The sequence below is a fragment of the Moschus berezovskii genome, chromosome 16, assembly GCF_049115385.1.
Source record: "Moschus berezovskii isolate FMDL1 chromosome 16, NW_MosBer_1.0, whole genome shotgun sequence".
Classification (NCBI taxonomy): domain Eukaryota; kingdom Metazoa; phylum Chordata; class Mammalia; order Artiodactyla; family Moschidae; genus Moschus; species Moschus berezovskii.
Genome location: NC_142475.1, coordinates 4,978,765 through 5,002,736, shown reverse-complemented (window position 1 = coordinate 5,002,736; position 23,972 = coordinate 4,978,765). Strand labels below are relative to the sequence as shown.

The 23,972-nt window shown below is 43.0% G+C and overlaps 1 protein-coding gene across 1 annotated transcript; it reads right to left on the bottom strand.

The window, feature by feature from the left end:
* Nucleotides 1-244: 244 nt before the first annotated feature.
* CA3 (carbonic anhydrase 3) lies at nt 245-10,226 on the bottom strand. The gene is made up of 7 exons (XM_055432418.2): nt 10,070-10,226; nt 9,245-9,442; nt 6,862-6,980; nt 4,516-4,608; nt 3,429-3,491; nt 2,397-2,552; nt 245-1,215 (listed from the first exon to the last, which is right to left on the bottom strand). Exons 1-7 carry the CDS (start codon nt 10,101-10,103, stop codon nt 1,096-1,098), a joined length of 783 nt encoding a protein of 260 aa, XP_055288393.1. The 5' UTR covers nt 10,104-10,226; the 3' UTR covers nt 245-1,095.
* Between the last annotated feature and the right edge of the window lie 13,746 nt (nt 10,227-23,972).

Below are 23,972 nucleotides of genomic sequence, written 5' to 3'. Positions count from 1 at the left end.
AATTCCATGCCCCTAAGATAGCAACCATGGTACTGATAAGGACTCCCTAACCTAACCAGCCCACACTGTCAAATTTGTGGCTACGCAAGCCCCTTCTGGTCTGCAGTCTCCTTGGAAGGCCCCCAGGAAGTGCTTCAGCCACTGCACAGGAATGCAACTTCCAGTCAAACTCAGAATGAGTCCCTTCAGTTATGAAAACAAGCTCACAAAGCTCCCCCTCCACAAAGAACACAACTCTCAGGTGTCTGCATTCATGTCTTTATTAGTTTTGATGATCAGTACAACTGCTTTTACTTCAAGTGCATTCACCCCTGCGAGTTCTAGGAATTGTTAATCCCACCCTCACATTGGAAATACATCAGAGACATTTTTTACCTTAAGAAGCATGCAAAGATAAAAGTAGTAAAATGAAAAATAAATGGCCCTCCTTCAGGTAAAGAAACATATCAGGATAAAGTCAACCATCTTCATGAAGAAAACATTCAAATAAGGGGTCAAATTTAAAACAAAAATTCCTGGTCAGTGTGTTTTACTTTCATTGATAATGAAAACCAGGCAGTCTCAACGGTGGTTTTAAATGTTAATAAATGATGCACTTCTGATTGGTTTATTTAAGGGTTAAAATACATAATCCTCTCCATTCTTGATGTTCACAGCCACTTTAATTTCTGCTACAGGATCTGCAGACCCCTCTCCGCCCACATATGGAAGTGCTCACTATTTCTTTAAGATGGATAAGCAACGTAGGAAAAGGGTAAACAGAAGCTCTGCAAACGTTAAGAGAACACAGAAATGGTGCCCAGGAGCCACTTTTCCCTGTCTTTGCACTCCTCGCCCTGTTTCTTCTTTGAAACCTTACTAGGAACGCTGCTGCAATAGGCACGGTGATTATGGCGGAGGCCGCACGCTCTCACATCAGACCCTGGCAACAGCAGCTGTGATCTCCCGGCGATGGCGCGCCTCATCTGCTCTGCTCTGCGTGGAGACACGGGGGTGGGCCTGGGGTATACCCGAGTCAGAAAGGCCTAGAGGCGGCGAGGGGCCAAGCTCCGCAGGGTCGGCTTCCTTTCCTGAAGAGGGCGGGCTGCAGCGGCCTCACTTGAAGGACGCCTTCACGGTCCTGCCCTTGATGGGCTGCGCGGGGCGCCAGTTCCTCACCAGGGGCACCGGGGGCTCGTTCTCCGCGCTGGAGCACAGGGTGCGCAGCTTGGCCACCTGCAGCCGGGAAGGGGAGACGTCACACCACGTCCAGCCCGAGCGGAGGCTAAGCGTGGGACAGAGACCGCTGGCTTTCTGAAGGAGCCAACCCCAAAACCCGTCTCCAGTGTTCAGCCTGGAGTTACTGGTTGCCACTTCCCGAGTAAGAAAACCTCTTTTTGGCTTAAAAAAAAACAAAAAACAAAACACTTTTCTTTCTTTTGTAGAGGATCACTATGCCCTGTGATTAAAACCTTTTCATCTGGAATTCTGAAACAATTATTTTAATCTGATGAATCGGGCTGAAATCTATCCCTTATATAAGAGTGGAAGACAGTGTCAGTGCAAGTAATAAGCTCAACTGGCCTTCACTGCATAAGTTAATGGAGCCAATTTACACGACTAATTTACAGGAAGAGAAGCCTAAGCAGAAGACCAAACCATTGGAAAGCAGACAGAGGGGAGGTGGAATTTCAGATGCTACCCTCGGCTGTGTGGTCATGAGCAACTTATTTAACCTTTCTGAGCATCGGCCTCCTTAGCTGTAAAACTGAGGAACTAGTCGTGTCTGACTCTTGCAACCCATGGACTGTAGCCCCCCTGTCGCCTGTGTCCATGGGGTTTTCCAGGCAAGAATACTGGAATGGGTAGCCATTTCCTGTTCCAGGGATTCTCCTGAGCCAGGGATGGAACCCGGGTCTCCTGCATCGCAGGCAGATCCTTTACCAACTGAGCCACCAGGGAAGCCTACACCTCAGGAGGATGTTCACTCTCTTCCCATCCTTTCCCCAAGGCTGTATTTACCACCCCATCGGCTAACCAGTCCTCAGTACTTGGGGTTCTCCAAATTAGCAAATGGCAACCCACTCCAGTGTTCTTGCCTGAAGAATCCCAGGGACGGGGGAGCCTGGTGGGCTGCCGTCTATGGGGTCGCACAGAGTCGGACACGACTGAAGTGACTTAGCAGCAGCAAATTAGCAAGGACGATGAGACGGTTGGACGGCATCACCAGCTCGATGGACATGAGTTTGAGCAAGCTTCGAGAGTTGGTGATGGACAGGGAGGCCTGGCGTGCTGCAGTCCACGGGGTCACAGAACCGGATGGGACTGAGCGCCTTTCGCGCACACACGCTTTCGGGTTAGCGCCGGCACCCCGCGGCGCCCTGCAGACCCGGAGCCCTGCGCCCAGCGGCGCTCACCTGGTCGGAGCTGACCGTGATGGGGTCCTTCAGCAGCAGCCACACGATGCACTCCTCGCAGGGCGGCGTGGTGAAGGAGCCGTGGTAGGTCCAGTAGTCCCGGCAGGCGGGGAACAGGCAGGATGGGTCGAAGTTGTTGAAGGGTGCCTCCTTGCCCTGCGAGAGAGCGGGGTGGGTGAGCAGGTGCGCGCAGCGCCCCGCATCTCAGCTTGGGGAGGGTGTGGATTTCAAAGGCAACGGAGAAAACAAGCTTGGGAGCAAATCCGTGTCTTTTAGCAATAAAAGGTGTGGGGGGCGAGGGGGGGACAGGTTTGCATGACATGACTTTGGCACAATCGTTGTAATATTTTCTCTCTTATTCACTGTCTGTAGAACTATAAATCTACCCTTTCTCAAGAAAAAGGACAAACTCATTCTAAACTAGCAGAAATATTTCATGGATATTAGTGCTGTGGTTCCTGATGATACAAAACAGGCTTGCATTTTTATCAAATGTCACCCTCAGAATACTTTACCTGGTGGTAAAACTGAAAGTGATTGACTAGAACAGTCTCAGAGAATTAAAGTGAGTTTGTTAAATGGAAGAATTTACTGTTAAGATTTAAAATTCACAGGTTCAATCCAGGAGAGAAAGGGAAACACCAGGACCCAAACATTTAGTACCTCTGCGAGTGTGTAAGAGGGTGTGTGTTATGTGTGTGTGTATGTCTATGCGTGTGTGTATCTGTGTGCTGGGGTTCGGGAACACCACTCAACTTCTCTCTCAAACATTTCATTAAAAATGTGATTACCTGACAGGTTGACTATGAGGATTAAATAAGCTTATGTATGTGAAACTGCTCTAAAACCAACAAACCATAAAAATATACAAACAAACATAACAGCGTTTGCTTTTATTGTGTATGCCTAGCATATTCATCAAACAATTTACTAACAGATTTTGGGTTAGAGAAGCACACTTGAAAAATATAAAAAGAAAAAAAATGACATAACCTGACTTTATGTTCTAAGAGGGAAGATGATACTTTTTACCTTCGTCTTAATTTTGTCCAGTGCATCAAGGAGCAGCTGGAACTCGCCTTTCTCACGTCCAATCTGTAGAAAAAGAGAGAGAAAACTAACGATTATATTTTTCTCTTCTCCATAATTTAGGATTGTCTTAAAAGCTGATTTTAATCCATCCATCTGCAACCAGTGTTTATAAATCTGCCAGAATATATTGCAGGAAGCAAAAACATAGTTTTATCCCTCCCCCGAAATTTTAGAGTATGTATTTTCTGAACTAAACTTGGACCCTCGGTCTCTGAAATACAAAACCACAAAATTACATGTTGCTTTACATCTATATCCTAGGCCTTCTCCGTGAAGTCATTCTACTTTTTAATATAATTGCAGCTAAGAGGACTCAATGTTCATAAAACTAAACCTATTGTCTTTCTGCTCAGACCCACTCCACTTCCTGTAGTGTTGTGTTCAAGCACTGAAAAGGACCCAGTGAATTCAGAACATAAAACAAATTAGGTCATTCAAAAAGAAAGAAGCCAGATTTGCACCTCTGGCTTAAAATCTAGATCATGTTACCACTAAATTCATGTGTTAATAACACTAAGTCCTCTCTAAACCAAGGCTGGCTCAACAACACACACATTCCATGTGCTATCTTAGCCTGGGATCATGTGATTGGTGGCCACCCTAAGCTGAGAGGATGTTCAGCCAGGGACGTGGCATCACAGTGGTTTCCAACACTGGCTTTTCTGGTTTCCACTGCAATTGACGTGGAGCAGCCGGAAAGGGTAATGAATAAGGCTGCCTTTGCCTTCACTGCCTCTGAAACAAGCTCCTTCAAAGGCTCCATCCCCACTGTCCCAACACACACACGCACACACACACACCCTGCACCTTGAGAAAATTTAGAAGGCTAGGTGGGCCAAAGTATAGCTAAAGGTACTCTTTTAAGGGAGAACAAAATCTTTTGAGCTGATCTTATCGGAAATATCTTGATTAGTTGAATGAATCCTGAACTTCATTCCTCTCTCCCCTATAAATAAAATGACATGAAGCCTAAGCATTGATAAGAAACTAAACTTTGAAAAAAATATGCACTCAATTTTTACCTTACCTTCAGAAAAACACCAACCACAGCTACACCATCGGGATGCTTCAGAGCACTTGCATAACTGTTATACTTTGAATTCCAGTGAACCAAATGAAGCTGAAATCATAGAACAGAGGTTAGGAGGGACATGCCTAAAATAAGGAAATAAGTATGAAATTATTGACAATAAACCCAACAATTTTACAGTCTAAGATTGCTGAACACTCTCACAGAAGTTGACAGAACTTTTAGAAAAGTTAAACATGCGATATTTTGGCAAGACTTTTGATGGCTCAAATAAAAAGTTATGACAGGTAGAATTGGTGAAAACCAAACTGTCGTTAAATCAATTCATAATATTACGCTGCTGCTAAGTCACTTCAGTCATGTCCGACTCTCTGCGACCCCACAGATGGCAGCCCACGAGGCTCCGCCGTCCCTGGGATTCTCCAGGCAAGAACAGTGGAGTGGGTTGCCATTTCCTTCTCCAATGCATGAAAGAGAAAAGTGAAAGTGAAGTCACTCAGTCGTGTCTGACTTTTAGCGACCCCATGGGCTGCAGCCTACCAGGCTGCTCCCTCCATGGGATTTTCCAGGCAAGAGTACTGGAGTGGGTTGCCATTGCCTTCTCCAATATTACTTTAGCTTTGTATACTATTAGTCCTTTTTCTGACCAAATCAAACAATGAAACGCAGAACTATAAACAGGAATCTGCTAACAATTTAAAGTTACAATTAACTGGGAAGTAGGAGAAGGAAATGGCAACCCACTCCAGTGTTCTTGCCTGGAGAATCCCAGGGACGGGGGAGCCTGGTGGGCTTCCGTCTATGGAGTCACACAGAGTCGGACACGACTGAAGTGACTTAGCAGCAGTAGCAGTAGCAGGAGAGGAAAAATAAGGGACAAATTATTGGATGTTTTTCATGCCTCTCTCAGTAACAAGCGCTCTAGAACCAGTTGGTAACCTTATCTTAATAAGGTTAAGGTGCTTACATATACACTAGTTAAATTAGTCAAAATTTCCACATTGAATTATACAGAATGGCAAGAGAATACCATAGTTCATGGCAGTTTAAAAACACTGTCTTCAAGAACAAGACTGTGTGATAATCCTGCGTGTCAAGAACAAACTGCAAGGCTTGGCCCTATTGGGAAGGAATATGCTAAATTTCCCCCCTTTTGTGGGGAAAGACGTCTGAAAGGCATTCTCCATTAATTTATCCCGTCGCTGGCTGTCTAGATGGCCTGCAGAGAAAGGGAATGGTCACAGGGAAGTACTCTGGGTCTCTCTCAGCTCAGTTGAGCTGTTTTGTTAAGTTGAATTAAGCTGCCTTATGACTCTGCCCAAGAGGGTGTCCACAAATGGCTCCAGGGTTCCTGGCTCCTGTGTTGACCAGAGCCTGCCTCTGGAAGAGTCTGGCAGTGCAAATGGAATTATCCTCACCTCCAGGGCATGCGTCGCCCCTTATAGGCTTGGCTTTATACAGAGAGCATGCGGGAGGCTTGTCTTATTTCCTTGTAATATGATGCCTTGATCTGAGCTACAATCATGCGTTTCCTTTAATGGGTTCTCAGGAACAGAGTATATAGTATCTGCTCATTTTAAATTGTGTGTATCTGTAGCTAGCCATCTCTCTGCGTGCATAAATCCATGTGTACATATAAAATCACAGGTGTACCTATACTGACGCACCCCCTTCCTTAAGAGACTAGAGCCTGGGCATCAGCCAGCATTGCTAAGTGCTATTTTTAAAGCAGCACACTCTCATACAAGAGGAGGCTTAGGGCACTGGGCAGGATGATGAAGCCCATCAGCACGAAGCAGAGCACCAGTCCAGCACCATGTGCTGTGTGACTTCGTTACGTAACCTTCTAGCACCTTAATCTCCTCACCTGCAGCCCAGCCTGTAGCACGCCGACGGGAGCACCTGGGTTACTACCTGCAGGCACTTAATAAGCCTTGGCTCCCCTTCTCTTTTCGGTTCCGTTCAGAGCCCTGGTTTTATAAAATTATTATTGTTCTTGTTTTTATACTTTTTATAATGTTTGCTTTTGTCCTAAATATATATATTGTATAGTATATAATAAAGTGTTTTACCCCAAAAAAATAAAATAAAATAATTATTATTCAGCAGCCATCCACTTTCTAAACATAACCTTGCAAGTCTTCAGGCATGACACTAACTCACCTCCACTCTTTTAACTGTCTAAACCAGAATGTCTGGCAGCTTCAGTTTACGCTAAAACTCCTGCAGCTCTTTTCATTACTACAGGCTTGAAGGACATGCAGTGGATGCTCTTCTGTTGTTATCTGTCAGCTCAGTTCTCACTGGGTGAGATGCAGAGTGGGTCCCGGCCGGTCCTCTTACCTCTGCTGCGTACTTCACTCCATCCACGCTGTGCTCCGAGCCGTGGTCGTCCGAGGAGCCCCAGTGAAGGTGGAACTGGCGGAGCCGGTAGGGCGCAGTAAGGGGACCGCCCCTCAGCACTGCGAGTCAGAGAAGCCAGGTCAGCAGTGAGCTCGCACTTCTTGGACAGAGCCCTGCGCTAAACAGCTACCTTGGAGCCAGAGCTTGATGGGCTGAGCTGATGGTGGCATTCCCAAGTACACTGGTCTCTTTCTCACAAAGTGAAGCCTTGGCGTGTGTCCAAACAAATGCTTTCCCTTCTCCTTCTGATTGTGTTTGCTTGTTTTGTGATTTTTACATGTCAATTTCACACGCATGGAAATAAAATTAAGCCAGTGGATGGGCAATGAGAACAACTAAACCCTAAAATCAAAGTCAAAATTTGCTGCACTGGGGAGAATAGGACAGTTGTGAGCCCGGCAGACTCAGGGTCCAATTCCAGCCCCACCCCTTGCGAGTTGTGTGGTCTCAGGCAAGTTGCTAAACTTCTCTGAACCCGTTTCTGCATCTCGCCAAAGGTGATAACAATACTAACCTTTCAGAGCTGCTGTGAGGATTAAATGAGATTAAGGACCTTAAACTGCTCATCACAGTGCCTGGCACAGTCTTCATTGAGCAAATGTGAATTCCTTCTCCGTGTCTTGCCTCCAACTACACTTTTCTTCAAGACTACAGACAAGAGCTCACACCCACAGCTAATTCAGACTGTGTTTATTCAAATGAGATGGAATGGAAAATTCTGAAGTTTCCCAGGGAATCAATCAATGTTGACCCTTAAACGAGATGATTCTCGATAGTATGAATGTGAGTTTGCTGTCCAAATATCTCAACTTGGCACTTAACTCAGTTTCACTTCATTTAGCCTGAAGAGTGATTTAGAAGTTCAAATATTTTCTAAAGGATATTGGAAACTATACAGAAGCCCTAAAGTCAAAATTTACCAATGTAAGCTAGATCAAAATAGAATTCAGAGGATAGCCATTCTAGAAAACATAGATCAACTGTTGGTGCTGAAATGGCAGACTGAAAGTCATAGGATAGGTCTAAACTGATAGAACGAGACTAGATGAGCTTGGTCATGTAGAAATGAATGTTTAAATTGCATTTTTTTCTGTCCATTTTTTTCTGTTAGATTAATTGCTCTTTGCACTTTTACCATCCACTAGGAACTGTTATAATTCAGGTATATGAGTCCAATTTATAGGATGAATCATATGAAAGTGTGAATATTCAATCATATTTGCTTACAAAGAGTCTTCTTCATGTGATTCAACCTAAGAGATCCTGTTTAATTTTATTACTCATCCTTCAGAGTGGAACTTGATTTAAATTGAGAAAAAAATAACAGATACCAATGAGATAATTATTTAAAGAATATACATTTCTATGATATTCCTTACCTGGAACCTGCTAGTAGGTAGAAATTATAACTATTACTGTTTAATTACAGGATCACTGAGAATATTCATTCATGTACATCAGTAAGGATAATTTTAACTTTTTTATAAATGTGGTTTTAGGAAAATATATATTGTATATCAAGTACCAATATGCGAAAGGTAGATTCTTACCTCATTCACAGTAAGATAAAGTATTTCTAATCAGCTTTCTTTTATTTCACTGATTTGTTTAATGGTTATAGATGAAATAGACTTTGTTTTAAACATGCGACTTTCCATTTTCAGTTCCGTTCTGTTCAGTTCAGTTCAGTCGCTCAGTGGTGTCCGACTCTTTGTGACCCCATGGACAAATGCAAATCAGAACTCAAGGAGAAATTGTCAGTCTTCAAAAACCCTCACTGAAATGATTAGTCAGGCGAGCCCCACTGAAGGCTGGTCTTCTTGCTTATACCATGGGTCTGCTCTCTCCCCTGAACTGGCCCCACCCACACACCGGGAGAAGAGAGTACCTACTTGGTTCTTTGCCGTTTCTTGCTCTGTAGGCTGGAATCTATGCCACATCTGAGAATGGGAGCCTTGCTCTCCAGGACTTTGTTAGGATGCAAAACCCCCTCAAGTATAGACCATCAGAGCCCAAAGAACACTCCTTTGGACTCATTACCATCACCTCCCTACTAAGCTTCATTTCAGGGGTACACTGCCAACTTTTAGCTTGGGCATGGGGCCATTTTGGAGCAGCCAGCGTGACCGGGGTTAAAGAGTGAGACATTCTTCTTCACTGTATAAATATAATCCTCAGATGAGAGCAAAGTCAAGCGTCATCTCCATTTTCAGAAAAGAAGTGCCCCTTTGTCCCACCGATTCTGTTGCTGTGACATAAATCACATTTTGCCAATACAGCCATTGAAAATGTCCTTGTGTCTCTGCCTAGGTGTCATACTTACTTGACCTGTCATAAGTATCATCAAACACAACCCTGCAGGTCTTCCCATTATTCAGGATGGTCTTGGCAGAGCCCGGGTCATAGGATGCTGTCCATGGCTTCAGGGAAGGGTCGTGGTTGATCTCTTTAGTGTTCAGTTCAATGGGCGACTGGTTCTCTCCCTTGGCAATCGGGTAAAGTTCATGCCAATGGTCAGGACCTAGGAAATCAAATTGAGGGGATTCATTGATCTGGTGGTGCAATCAAAGTCTTCTCTGCAAGTGACTAAACCAGCAAAATACACGGAGGCTGGCCAGTGATTATGAAAAGATATCAGATTGGGCAATACAAGGCTTGGGGGGCAAAGACCTGTTCATAGTTTTGTTAATAGCATACCTGTAAGGGTGTATTTAAATCTGTGTATTTCCCCCAAAGGGTCCCTGTATTGGCTCAAATATAGCCTGAAAGGCTTATTTTTGAAGTGAACTTCATCGCATGTTTCACCAATGCCGTCTCCTATCACAGAGTGGGAATCAAACAGCACTGCGCCTAAGTGGGTTTCAGAGCATCTCCGTATCCCTTTCCCCACGGGGAGGCAGAAACTGCAGGCAGAGCAGCTCGTAGCAACACCAGGCTCAGAGAGGTGAAGAAGAGCTTGCCCAGCCAGTCTCCGAGGGAGGGGGACCCCCAGAAGCGGCCCTGAGTGGGTGGGCTTCTCGGTCAGAGGCAGAGATGTGCGCGCGTTACCGGTTCCTGCACTGGGCGTAGCAGCCGCTCCAGAAGAGGGAGAGACCACGGTGAGCCGGCGGCCGCGCGCGCCCAGGGCAGGCCCGGGGGGGACACTCACCGTTGTGGTCGGCGTAGCCCCACTCCTTGGCCATGGCGGCGCGGCGCTGCCTCCGCTCCCGCCGAGCGCGGCCCGCCGGCGCCCCTTTTATGCGGGCCCCCCAGTGCTGCACGGCCTGATTAGGTCAGCGAGGGTGGGGCGGGGGGCGAAGGAGGCGGGCTGGGGGAGCCAATGGCCTCCGCGGCTGCACAGCTGTCGGGGTGGGGGGGCCGGCCCCCGGCCCCCGGCCCCGGCTCCCTCCCGGCTCCCAGAGCAGAGCCAGCGCAGAGGCCGGCGACTCTGGGCACCCTCCTCCGAGCCCCCCACCTTTTGGGGGAGGGGGCGCGGTCTTGCGCTTCGCCTCCAAACTGAAAGCTGCGCCCGGCTGGCTGGCGCTTGCAGCCTCGCTTGGTGCTTTCAGCGCTGCCTGGCTGGCTGGCTGCGGTCTCTGGATGCTTCTGCGGGTTGATTTCACTCCAGAGATCCGGTTACCGTGGCTGGAAAGAACACGTTTGCCTGACCCATGTTTGACTCCTTCGCAGGCAACTTGCAAAATCCTAGGCGCAAATGATGGGAAGAAGCAGGCAGGAGGGCAGGTTCTCGCAACTCCGTTATCCTTAAGAGAGAGGTGGTGCCAGGTCCCCGGAACCAGACGTTTCTTGACCTCGCGGGTCGCCTTGGTCTGCAGGATGCCGGGGGCTGGGTCTCGGGGACCTAGGTGAGGACTGGACTCGGTTACTGCGGAGCAGGAGCTCCTGGGATCAGGAGCCTGATCTAAGGACTCCGACAGCTGTACCTCTGCTCACGAAAAGTCCAGAAAGTTCTGGAGTGTTGGAGGGTCAGGAACATAAAGGGAGTCATATTGTTTAAAATGTATGACCTCATTTTCCAAGGCATAGTGAAAGATTCGAAGAAAAGAGAGGGAAAGTTTTCCAGAATTGCTTTGTATTTTTTTTCTCCCCCTCCCAAATTGTTTTGTCGCATGGTGACCCATGCAAAAAGAGAACAGAACTGGTATACGCACATGTCAAAGACGTATTTTTAAATATCTGGTTGTAGTTCACACTGAAGAACCAGAGTAGTAGACACTTACAATTTTAAGAATGTATTGTAAAAAAAAAACTTTTGTTGTTGTTCCAGATCAGTATTAATTTTATTTAAAAAAAAAAAAAAACAAGAAGAGATAAATCTATTTTCAGTGCTCTTGAACAGGGTTGTAAGATAACACTTTTAAAATTTCTTTGACTTTTACTGATGTTAGGATTTTGTATTTGGGGATTGCAAAACTTGAAAAGGAAATATCTTATCATGGTAAAGATAGCTCACGCCTAAGGCATGTGGAATGACTGACCACACTCATAACCTGGACGCCAGGGGAGTCACTCCCCCAGCGTATTTTTGTGCCCGGGGATTATTTGATCCACACAATAGCGGCGCTGAATCAAGAACTGACATGGTTTGGAAAATCCAGGCAAACAGCAATGCGAGTGCTCTTAGCCTCTGAGCTCAATTATGTCAGTGTTGGATTAGAAAGGCTACTGAGTTGGCATATCTGGGCCAGTTTTCTGCTTTAATGTGATTAGTTCTGTGCTGCTGTAGTTTGTGGTTAGTGGAGGTTATATTCTGCATAATTATCTGTATTAGTAAACTATGATCCTGTTCCAATTCATTAAATTGTTTCCATTCCTCTTGTTCTGCTATATGTGGTTAGAAGCTTGGTAACTAAGTTTTGAGTCATTTGATACAGCAATGATACAGATAAAGTTTTCAATAAACTCTATACCAAGCAAGGCCAACAGTATTGCTTTGTTGGTACTAGAATTCACCATACTGTTACCACTTCTGCATAGAAAGTTTTCAAATGGGTTTTCATTAATTGAAAAGTTTAAAAGACTGTACACAGCACATCAATAGCAAACACTTGCACAGTAGCACAGATTTTCACATAAATACTAGTTGGAATTTGCAAAGTGAAGTATTTAATCATTCTGGGATTGTGGTCTTAAAAACTGTTGACTGGTTTTTCATTGCACTTTCTTATAAGAGTTAAGCAAAATTGGAATTTCAAGCCAGTTTTTAGACCATGATATGTTTTTCAAAAGCCCAAAATTAATCATCTGCATTTTGATTTATTTACTCCAGCATATTTGTCCACAAATTTCAAATTCTGTATCCATAAAGCAAAGAGAAAATTCTAAATTGTGTCCAAGATGCTGAGATTTCTGGAGCGCTTTTAAAAAGAAGATTGTTAGGTTATACACCAAGGAAAAAGAATGCCAGAAAAAGAGCCACAAATTATCCCTGAGCATGAGCACAGGATTTCTCCCAGCACTAGTACTGAAAAGTTGGTGTACTGGGCAGTCTGTGAGATGAGTATGTTCATGCAGAGAACATAAGAGGCAGGGACAGAGTGACCAAGGAAGATAATTTGGGTCAGCAAAGTCACTGGGGGTTGGGAGTGTCTGGATACAGAAGTTTCAGCTAGGTGATATACTAAAATTATAAACTTGAGAGCTCTAAGGTGATCAAATTTAAACCTATTTTTAGTCTTGATTTAGCATTTTATTTGCAGGATGCTAGATAATATAAATCTTCTGCAAGTTGGTAGCCATTTGGTGTTTCTAGTGCATCAGAAACAAACAAACAAAAAAGATGGTGAATTGCCTATTTATTCATGTCCAACTGAAACTGAGTTGCTCAGTCATGTCTGACTCCCCATGGAGTGTGGCCCACCAGGCTTCTCTGTCCATGGGATTCTCCAGGCAAGAATACTGGAGTGAGTTGCCATTCTCTTCTCCAGGGGATCTTCCTGACCCAGGGACTGAACCTGGGTCTCACGCATTGCAGGCAGATTCTTTACCATCTGAGACACCAGGGAAGCTCCATCCTGCCTTTTGCGTGTGTCACGGAGCACAGGAGCTAACCCACAGATATCGCAAAGGATACATTCAGCTGGTATAAGATAAAATTAAAACCCGCCGCATTCACCTTCTCCTTGGGCTGTGTTGAGCTGCCTGATCTAACGGACCCTTCGTGCAGTGGGAATCACAGTAAACCTTTTTAAACATATGTGGCCAATCATGAGCAAAATGTATTCATCTAACAAAAGTAACTGAAACTCTAAGCACTGTGATGAGAACTACAAGACACTTATTTCTACAAGTTTTAAACAGTTCTTTGGTACGTTATTTGTTAAATGAAGTTTTAGAAATGAAATGCAATCTCCTCTAAATGACATTGAGGGTCTTCAGATGTCTATCCAAACTGTTTTTCCATTTTATCCCCAGCTTACCTTCCAAATTCACACACGCTCTGCTTCAGTTACAGAGTGCCCTTCACTCTTCCCATAACACAGTTTTCCCCACCTCTGTGCCTTTTCACACACTATTCTCTTTGACTAAATTGCCCTTTCCGTCATCTATACCGGTAAAGCTAAGCTGTTTATACCAACAGTTCCACAGACTGCATAGTAGGCGTTTATGTAAGATTTTACACTGAATAAATGATGGTGCATCTTTAAGGTCAACCTACCTTCTTTTCCTCTCTGCTGCCATTTTAACTCAAGGCCAAGCCACTGGTTGAATTGCATTGACGTGTTTTTTGTACTATTTTTATTGGGTGGGTGTTGTTTTCAAAACAACGAATATACTTATTTGCTTCCCTGAGAAAAATCAGTCATCAGCCTCATTTCTCTGAAACCAAGCAAAACCCCAGGTCCACTTCTGGCTCTTCCCGTAAAGCATTGCTAGCCTAGGCCAGTCAGAGAGCTTCTCGGAATAGTAATAACTGGCTGGCATGCAACACTTGATTATTAGCGCCAAAAAAAGTAATACATGTGCAAACACTTGAAAACTAACATTTCATGTTTGCAACTATTCTCACTTTGGTTAGTTGGCTGAATGACTTTCAGAGCTGTGGAGTCTCCACCCAGGACAGAACTCGGCGTCATCTGTCTCCTTATTGTAAAACACTCACCTGCCTTCGTTGTCGCTGTTGTTCGGTCGCCAAGTCCTGCCTGACTCTTCATGGCCCCATGGGCTGCAGCACGCCAGGCTTCCATACCCCTCATCATCCCCCAGACTTTGCCCAAGTTCATGTGCATTGAGCCGGTGATGCCATCCAACCGTCTCAGCCTCTGTCGTCCCCTTCTCCTCCTGCCCTCAATCTTTCCCAGCATCAGGGTCTTTTCCAGTGAGTCAGCTCTCCGCATCAGGTGGCCAAAGTATTGGAGTTGCAGCTTCAGCATCAGTCCTTCCAAAGAGTATTCAGGGTTGATTTCCTTTAGGATGAACTGGTTGGATCGCCTCACTGTCCAAGGGACTCTCAAGAGTCTTCTCCAACAATACAGTGTCATTTTCTTTTTATTAATTGTAAAGCATGAACCTGCCTTTAGGTATGCCCCAAATCATGGCTTTTAAAGGCATTAAGAGACATTAGAGATTGCTTTTCATCAAATTTCTGAATAACAGAGCAGAAAAATATCTGCATTCATTGTTTGAATATTGTAGTCTTTTAATATTATTGAGTAATATTTTCCCTAAATTGAATAATCAAGGCTAATAGGAATCTTTGAATTAGTGTCATATACCACACAGCTCTCTTTTCATATATAATCCAAATAAACAATAAAATTTAAATAATGTATTCTTAAAATATTTTATGTTGATATAACTGCAGAATTTCTTGTACTTTTGCAATTTAGTGAGGTATAATTGACAAATAAACTTATAAGTTATTTAAACTATATATTCAGAGAAGGCAATGGCAACCCACTCCAGTACTCTTGCCTGGAAAATCCCATGGACAGAGGAGCCTGGTAGGCTGCAGTCCATGGGGTCGCTGTGTCGGACACGACTTCACTTTCACTTTCCACTTTCATGCCTTGGAGAAGGAAATGGCAACCCACTCCAGTATTCTTGCTTGGAGAATCCCAGGGACAGGGGAGCCTGGTGGGCTGCCGTCTATGGGGTTGCACAGAGTCGGACACGACTGAAGCGACTTAGCAGCAGCAGCAACAGCAAACTATATATTGCAATGACTTAGTACATGTATACATTGTGAAGAGATCTCTAGTCTTTCCCATTCTGTTGTTTTCCTCTATTTCTTTGCATCGATTGCTGAGTAAGGCTTTCTTATCTCTCCGTGCTGTTCTTTGGAACTCTGCATTCAGATGGGTCTATCTTTCCTTTTCTCCTTTGCCTTTCACTTCTCTTCTTTTCTCAGCTATTTGTAAGGCCTCCTCAGACAGCCATTTTGCCTTTTCACATTTCTTTTACTTGGGGATGGTCTTGCTCACTGTCTCCTGTACAGTGTTACAAACCTCCGTCCATAGTTCATCAGGCACTCTATCTATCAGATCTAATCCCCTGAATCTATTTGTCACTTCCACTATATAATCATAAGGGATTTGATTTAGGTCATACCTGAATGGTCTAGTGGTTTTCCCTGCAGCTGCTGCTGCTGCTAAGTCGTTCAGTCGTGTCCAACTCTGTGCGACCCCATAGACGGCAGCCCACCAGGCTCCCCCATCCCTGGGATTCTCCAGGCAAGAACACTGGAGTGGGTTGCCATTTCCTTCTGCTCAATTTGGCAACAAGGAGTTCATGATCTGAGCCACAGTCCGCTCCCGGTCTTATTTTTGCTGACCATAGAGCTTCTCCATCTTTGGCTGCAAAAAATATAATCAATCTGATTTCGGTGTTGACCATCTGGTGATGTCCATGTGTAGAGTCTTCTCTTCTGTTGTTGGAAGAGGGTGTTTGCTATGACCAGTGTGTTCTCTTGGCAAAACTCTGTTAGCCTTTGCCCTGCTTCATTCTGTACTCCAAGGCCAAATTTGCCTGTTACTCCAGGTGTTTCTTGACTTCTTACTTTTGCATTCCAGTCCCCTATAATGAAAAGGACATGTTTTTTGGGTTAGTTCTAAAAGCTCTTTTAGGTCTTCATAGAACTGTTCAACTTCAGTTTCTTCAACATTACTGGTTGGGGCATAGACAAAGAATGCTCAAAGTACTGCACAATTGCACTCATCTCACATGCTGGCAAAGTAATGCTCAAAATTCTCCAAGCCAGGCTTCAACACTGCGTGAACTATGAACTTCCAGATGTTCAAACTGAATTTAGAAAAGGCAGAAGAACCAGAGATCAAGTTGCCAACATCCGTTGGAATATCAAAAAAGCTAGAGAGTTCCAGAAAAATGCCTACTGCTTTATTGATTACACCAAAGCCTTTGATTGTTTGGATCACAAGCTGTGGAAAATTCTTCAAGAGATGGGAATACCAGACCACCTGACCTGCCTCTTGAGAAACCTGTATGCAGGTCAGGAAGCAACAGTTAGAACAGGACGTGGAACAACAGACTGGTTCCAAATTGGGAAAGGAGTACGTCAAGGCTGTATTTTGTCACCTTGTTTATTTAACTTGTATGCAGAGTACATCATGAGAAATGCTGGACTGGAAGAAGCACAAGCTGGAATCAAGATTGCCGGGAGAAATATCAACAACCTCAGATATGCAGATGACACCACCCTTATTGCAGAAAGTGAAGAAGAACTAAAGAGCCTCTTGATGAAAGTAAAAGAGGAGAGTGAAAGAGCTGGCTTGAAGCTCAACATTCAGAAAACTAAGATCATGGCATCCAGTCTCATCACTTCATGGGAAATAGATGGGGAAACAATGGAAACAGTGACAGACTTTTTTTGGGCTCCAAAATTAGTGCAGATGGTTACTGCAACCATGAAATTAAAAGACGCTTGCTCCTTGGGAGAAAAGTTATGATCAACCTAGACAGCATTTTAAAATGAAGAGACATTACTTTGCCAACAAAGGTCCGTCTAGTCAAGGCTATGGTTTTTCCAGTGGTCATGTATGGATGTGAGAGTTGGACTGTGAAGAAAGCTGAGCACTGAAGAATTGATGCTTTTGAACTGTGGTGTTGGAGAAGACTTTAGAGAATCCACTGGACTGCAAGGAGATCCAACCAGTCCATCCTAAAGGAGATCAGTCCTGAGTATTCATTGGAATGACTGATGCTGAAACTGAAACTCCAAAACTTTGGCCACCTGATGTGAAGAGCTGACTCATTTGAAAAGACCCTGATGCTGGGAAGGATTGAAGGCAGGAGGAAAAGGGGATGACAGAGGATGAGATGGCTGGATGGCATCACCGACTCAATGGACATGAGTTTGGGTAAACTCCAGAAGTTGGTGATGGACAGGGAGGCCTGGCGAGCTTCAACCTATTGGGTCACAAAGAGTCGGACATGACTGAGCGACTGAACTGAGCTGATAGACTGTGAAAAGATTCCTCCCATTTAGTTCGTTAACACATCCATTACCTCGCCTATTTATCTTTTTCTGTATGCAAGAACATTTAGTTCTTCTCTCTTAGAAAATTTCAGTTATACAACTGCTATTAACCCTAGTCACCACATTATACATTAAATCCCTCAGATTTTATTCATATTATAGCTAAATTTTATAACCCTTTATTAATGTCATCCTATTTCCAATTTTCAATATTTTAAAAGTAAAAATTCCATCTATAAAAATAAATTAATATCTTCATTTCCCCCGTTGTAGACGCTATTGATTCTAAGATAAATTATTAATTTATGTCCCACTGAGAAAAAATGCTGTCAATTAAGCCATCATACACAACTTTTTAAAAATCCTTCAATAATGTCTCATACATTAAGATATTAATTTTATCTGCTGTTTTTAGAAAAAGTTATTCAGGCACTTCTGATTTTGATGCTAAGTGAGAAGGACGATCTTGTCATGCAGTGAATGTAATTTCTGATACACTCATAGCCATGTAGCTCACGTTTCTGTACGTGAGAGAAAATTCACTTGACAGCGTTAACTTGGAGGTATAAGTGAGTCCGTTTTAGAGTTGGTAAGAGCATTAAACTTCACGGGGAAACCCAGATTCTAGTGTCAGTCTCATCCTTAACTATGTGTGTAACCTTCCAGAGTTGCCTAACAGCCCAAGAAATGCTTTCTTATGTATGCGTGAACAGGGTAGACTAGAGACTGGGAATGTCCCTTCATCTTTGCACACCTGTGATCACTGATTATCACATATAACATTTGAACTCCCTAAGTTGGTCGGCCTCAGTTTTTGGAGGAATTAATGCTTCTCACAGGTTATAAGGCTCTACTGTGAGCATTAGAACCTATATAATGCTTAGTATCATTAAAACCAACAAAAAATAACGGCAGAAAATCTAATTTCCATTCAAATACAACTTTACAGTATTGTTTGTCATTTTGTTTTACTCAACCTAATATACCCTCTTGATGTGTAATGATATGGGGGAAATTAATTATTTTCTGTGATATAATGCTGATTTTTCTTATAAATCACAGTCAGCTGAAATCCCTGACATATAGTTTGGCTTTTGGTATTCTAATAACTTGAAACAAGTATGAAATGTTTTTAAAGAGTTTTCTTAATGTGGACCATTTTTAAAGTCTTTACTGAGTTGTTATAATATTGTTTTATGTTTTGTCTTTTTTGGCCGTGAGGCATGTGAGATCTTAACTCCCTGACCAGGGATTGAACCCACACCCCCTGCACTGGAAGGCAAAATCTTAACCATTGGACCTCCAGGGAAGTCCTATAACCAGTGTGAAATGTTGAGGTTAATTTTCTCAAACCAGAAAGTTCTTTAGTTGACCATTGTCATTGTAAAGAAAAATGCAACTACAGAACACAAAAGCTACATTGTCTTCAAGGCAATTATAGTATACACTCATGCATATGAAATGCAAAATTAGGAAATTCCACTTGGAGCTGTGCTGAACTGTTGTTTTTATAATGCGCTCTGTTATATAACTTACCTGCCTTGTTTTAGCAGAGGAATGTTTAGGGTAGAATTTTAATATATCCTTTGTGAAATGCTAGCTTACCATATCCCTAAGAAAAAAGTGTAGTATTTTCTTTCTATGACCTTGAAAAGCATACTGCAATATAAATAGCTAATCAAATGAAACCCTGTTCAGCTAAAAATGTTGAAAGAGATCAACATAAATATTTATGTCTAAAACAAATGGTTTTGTTACATGCTAGAATAAATATTTTCCTGGAGCCAACTGAATGTGTAACTAGAATGGAAACTTTCATAATTAAAGTTCCATATCAGAATTGTCTTTAGTAAAATGTGCTTTTCCTCATACATCATAAATATCATGTGAATTCCAAATACTTTAAGGGAGTTATATTTAACACTAAAAACTTCTTTTGTAAGAACCAATATATTTAACCTTCAAAATATTCTTTTTTAAGATCCAATATACTTAACCTTGAAACATACTTAACTACATAATAGAAGCCAGAATTCGTCTTTACAGCCTAATTTTTCAGAATGTCCTGCTGAAAGTTGAATATAACTGAATGAAAAGTACTTGTATGATGTATGAAAGCAAATGTCAATATGGAAGAGTCAGAACTTCTGTCTCAGGGCAGTGAAGGTGTATTACATCTCACTCTTCAGACCAGAGAACCAAACCACTGTTAGTTAGCATTTATGAATGTCAACAGCATGGAAAAATTGGAAAGCATATCCACACTTCAGGCCAAGGAAGTTCCAACTTGGACTTGATGTTTAAGGAGAACAGACAAGAGCCAGTGGGAAAGTGGCGAGTCAGACAAGGAACGATATCTTCTGAGACCGAGTGTCCTGCTCCCGCTTGGAGATCTATCCCGCGGCTCCCAGTTAATCCCTCGTTAAACTCTGATGTCCCACTGACAGTGACGCTTAGGACAGTTTATCCCTCTGTACTGTCAGAGCCTGAATCCTCAAGGGTCTCCATTCTGACCGGATTTGGGGTTTTCAATTTCACCCACAATTCGTCAGCATTTATTATTGACCTTAAAGACATTCCTCTTTGCAGGGGGTGTCAAGGACAGGGTAGAGAAGAAAAACTTCAGGCAGAGGAACCTCCATTCCAATAAGATGGATGTACCTTGCCGTCCCCCATGGGCAGAAGCACAAACAGAAATACCTTGCTCACAGCCAGACTGATGCACATGGCCCTTCCAAAATAAACAGGGAGAGATGCTTTGCTTGGCAATTGCTGTGTTCGGACTCCCAATTACTTTTCTAAGGTATTCTTTCTTCACACAGGGATCAAAACTGAGCCTGGGAGGAACAGCTGGTCAGATCTTTTCATCTTTGGCCTAAGTCACCAACTTCCCACATTGATACTTGATTGAGAGGATGACTAATGAGCATTGCTGTCCAGGGTTCAGTACTCAGATTGCACCCAGCAACGTTGCCTAGTCTGGGACGGGGTGATGAGAGACATACATGGCAGCCTAGCATGTCTGATATCACTCAAACTTTCTCCTTGCCATAGTTTAAAACTGGCATGATCCCCAAACTGACTTTTAAAAAATGAATCTATCAGTGCCGATTCAGAAACAATCATTTCTTCACACTTTCACATTGCCAAAATGTTGCTACTAAAATGTACACTGATTTTCTTTAAGGTAACATTATCTAAGGAAATAAAGAAGTTTCTTTCTTCAGCAGTGATAACTTAGAGCTGTTTATTATTATTTGCTTTGTAAAGAATTTTATTGCTCTTTTAACAAGAACAGGGTAATTTTAAAACTCCAGAAATATAAGTATTGAATTGCATGGAAAATATAAATTGTAATCATTTATTTCAGAAATTTGATATTCTTTGACTTGAGCATATATCTTCAATTTAGAATTTGCTACAGATAAAGATAAATGATATGTCACAAATCTTAGCACAAATCCTGTCTCTCAGAAATGGTTTCTTTGCCAACAGATAGAAACTTCTGAGGTCGTCACATTTCATTTCATAGTTTTCAAGTTATTATCATGCAAAAATTTATTTTATAAACGTACAACACATTTTTAAATAAAATTAAATAAAACAAAATTTTAAATAAAAATTTAAATAAAATTTAAAAAATTTTATTCAATGACTGGCCCACCACTGTCCTCCAGCCTAAGGAGGAGGACTACGAGTGACTAATCCTACAACTATTACTTCTGAGGTTCCTATTAGTATATTGAAAGTGTTGGTTGCTCAGTCATGTTCAACTCTGTGACACCATGGAAGGTTCCTCTGTCCATGGGATTCTCCAGGCCAGAATACTGGAGTGGGTAATCACTCCCTTCTCCAGGTGATCTTCCCGACCCAGGGATCAAACCCAGGTCTCCTGCATTGCAGGAAGATTCTTTACCGTCTGAGCCATGAGGGAAGTCCATTAGTATATTGGACATACCCAATTCAAATGGAATAATATTTTATCAAAATCCAATAAGTTTTTAATACAGACCTAAAGAATGTAGTTGAAAGAATATCACTTATTCATGCCTTCAACACAGTTTTTAATTCCTCCTGCATGCTCCTATGAACTCTATTCTAGGTGCTGGGGATAAATTAAGGAGCAAGAGAGACTGTGCACCTCACTGAGCGTACAGTCTGATTGGTTGGTACTGGCGAAAGTCAAATAAACGGACAGTAACAATTGGCTTATAGGGAAAACCCACTGGAGAGATTGGAAAAGAAAGATCTTCTTCATTTAGATAAGATAATTACGGAACAGTCTCCTGAGGAGGTGAAGTAAAAGAACTTAAAAAGCATGGAAAGGCATTAACCATTGCAAGAATTCAAGAAAGTGCATTTCAAATGGAAGAAGCTCCAAGAACACGTTGTCTAGACGGTACTGGTTCAGGGAGAGGGTGGTAAGGACGTGAGGATAGAAGGGACAGGAGGGGCCAGTGATAAGGACGTGAGGATAGAAGGGACGGGAGGGGCCAGGCCACAGAGGTCACAGAGAAGAGCTGGCCTTTTGCTTCAGGGCAACCGCGGTTGCTGGAGAAGGTAACGCTGATGAGGAATACGACCTGATTTGCTTCTGCGGATCACTCTGACTACTACATGCGGTGAAAGTGGAGGTAGAAAGCAAGAGAGGAGCATTCCTCTGCATTGTTATGAAGCTGGCAGGACACTGCTTCGTGTGGCGGAGCTACAGCTCTCAGCAGCGTTTGCAGTAGCACCACTAGCGAAATTCGTCTGACTGCACAAGAAGGGAGACACAGGAAGCAAACTCAGTTCTGTGTTTCAACTTGGTTGCCTTCAAAATGAGACGATGGAGATGGAGGGAAACACCTTGCTTTCTTCCGCATTGGAAGACAGGGAATGGTTATCAGAGATTCAGCCTCGCCGATAGGTCATTGATATTGCCCCTGATGATCTCCATTTTATGTCTTGATATATATCTAAAATGCATGTGGACCAGAGCAGCCCAAGAAAAGGAAGTATGCCACCGTCCAGTTCCCTCCCAACTAAAGGAAGACCACAGATTCGGCTGTGGCAAGAAACAGCTGATGCTTGAACAAGTTTTTCAAGTTCATTCATTTGCTTTTGTTTATATATTCAGTTTGTTAGTTTTAAAATAGGTGCCAACCTCAGCTCTGCCACTTAGTTAGGGCCAGAAAGTTTCCTGAGCACCAGCTTCCGCTTTAATAGAACGGGGTGTGTTTGCTTTAAGGATTAATTAACATAACACCTCTAAAGTGCTTGAAATACTACCTGGGATTAATAAGCATTCAATCATTACTAGTTTAAAAAACACAGAAATGTAAACGAGATAAAATTTTGCCCTGGGTTAATTAGCTCTCATGTAAAAGAAAATTTCATGAAGGCAGAAACCAGTAATGTCTTGCTCATACCTGTATGCCAAATAGCTCATTGCTAGACACCAAGCAGCCTTGTAATACGGATACATATTCTTGAAGGCAGGCAGGCAAGAAGGGAGGGAGGCAGGCAGGAAGAAAGGGGAGGACGCAGGGAGATTTTAATAATAGAAAGTGAATTGTCTGAAGAAGGAGCCCAGGAAGGAAAGGAATTGCTTATATTCCAAACATGATAAAAGACTGCAACATGTTGAAGATTGCTTGAGATTACATAGAACTAGAACAGAGGTTCTGGAGATATTTGCATGCATATGCATATACATATAACTAAACTATATCTATAATTATATATAACTAGAATACATATATAACTAGAAGAGAGGTTCTAGAGATATTTGTAAGCATATATGCTGCACTTAGGATTTGTATGTATATGATGTCCACTCTAGCGTCTGATTTCAATTTCCAAACTATACCTCCAGGGTATCCATTTATTGTCACTTCCACTGTTAACATCTTAGTAAAGTCACAGACGTCCCTCCCCTGGACTACTGCTGTGTCTTCTGGGTATGCCAAGAATATGCCAAACTCCTTCCAGCCACAGTGCCTTTCAGCTTGTCGGATCCTCTATCTGGAATGCTCTTCCTGTGGGCTCTTTCCCTTTACTCAGGCTTCAGTTTAAAAGTCACCAACTCTGGGAATGAAACTTGGTGCAACCACTATAGAGAACAGGATGGAGGCTCCTTTAAAAACTAAAAATAGAATTACATATGCTCCTGCAATCACACTCCCGGACATATATCCAGAGAAAAATCATAACTTGAAAAAATGCATGCACCTCAACGTTCATTGAAGCACTATTTATGATAGCCAAGACGTTGAGACTACTTGAATGTCCATGGACAGATGAGTGGATAAAGAAAGGTGGCATATATATATACACTGGAACATTTGTTGTTGTTGCTTAGCTGCTAAGCTGTTCCTGACTCTTTTGCGACCCCATGGACTGTAGTCAGCCAGGCTCCTCTGTCCATGGGATTTTCCAGGCAAGAATACTGGAGTGGGTTGCCATTTCCTCCTCTAAGGGATCTTCCCAACCCAGGGATTCAACCCAAGTCTCCTGCAGCTTCTGCATTGGCAGATGGATTCTTTACCACTTGGGAAGCTCCTTATATGCATCAATAAAAAACCATGTCACCAACTCAGAGTGCCCATTCCTGGCCATCTCACCCAAGTAGATT

Excerpts from the sequence above, each read along its gene's own strand:
- CA3 (XM_055432418.2), bottom strand. The coding sequence starts at position 10,103 with ATGGCCAAGGAGTGGGGCTACGCCGACCACAACG. Across the intron at positions 4,609-6,861 it reads GAGTGAAGTACGCAGCAGAG|CTTCATTTGGTTCACTGGAA; the intron begins GTAAGAGGACCG and ends CTATGATTTCAG. Across the intron at positions 1,216-2,396 it reads TCACGGTCAGCTCCGACCAG|GTGGCCAAGCTGCGCACCCT; the intron begins GTGAGCGCCGCT and ends TCCCGGCTGCAG.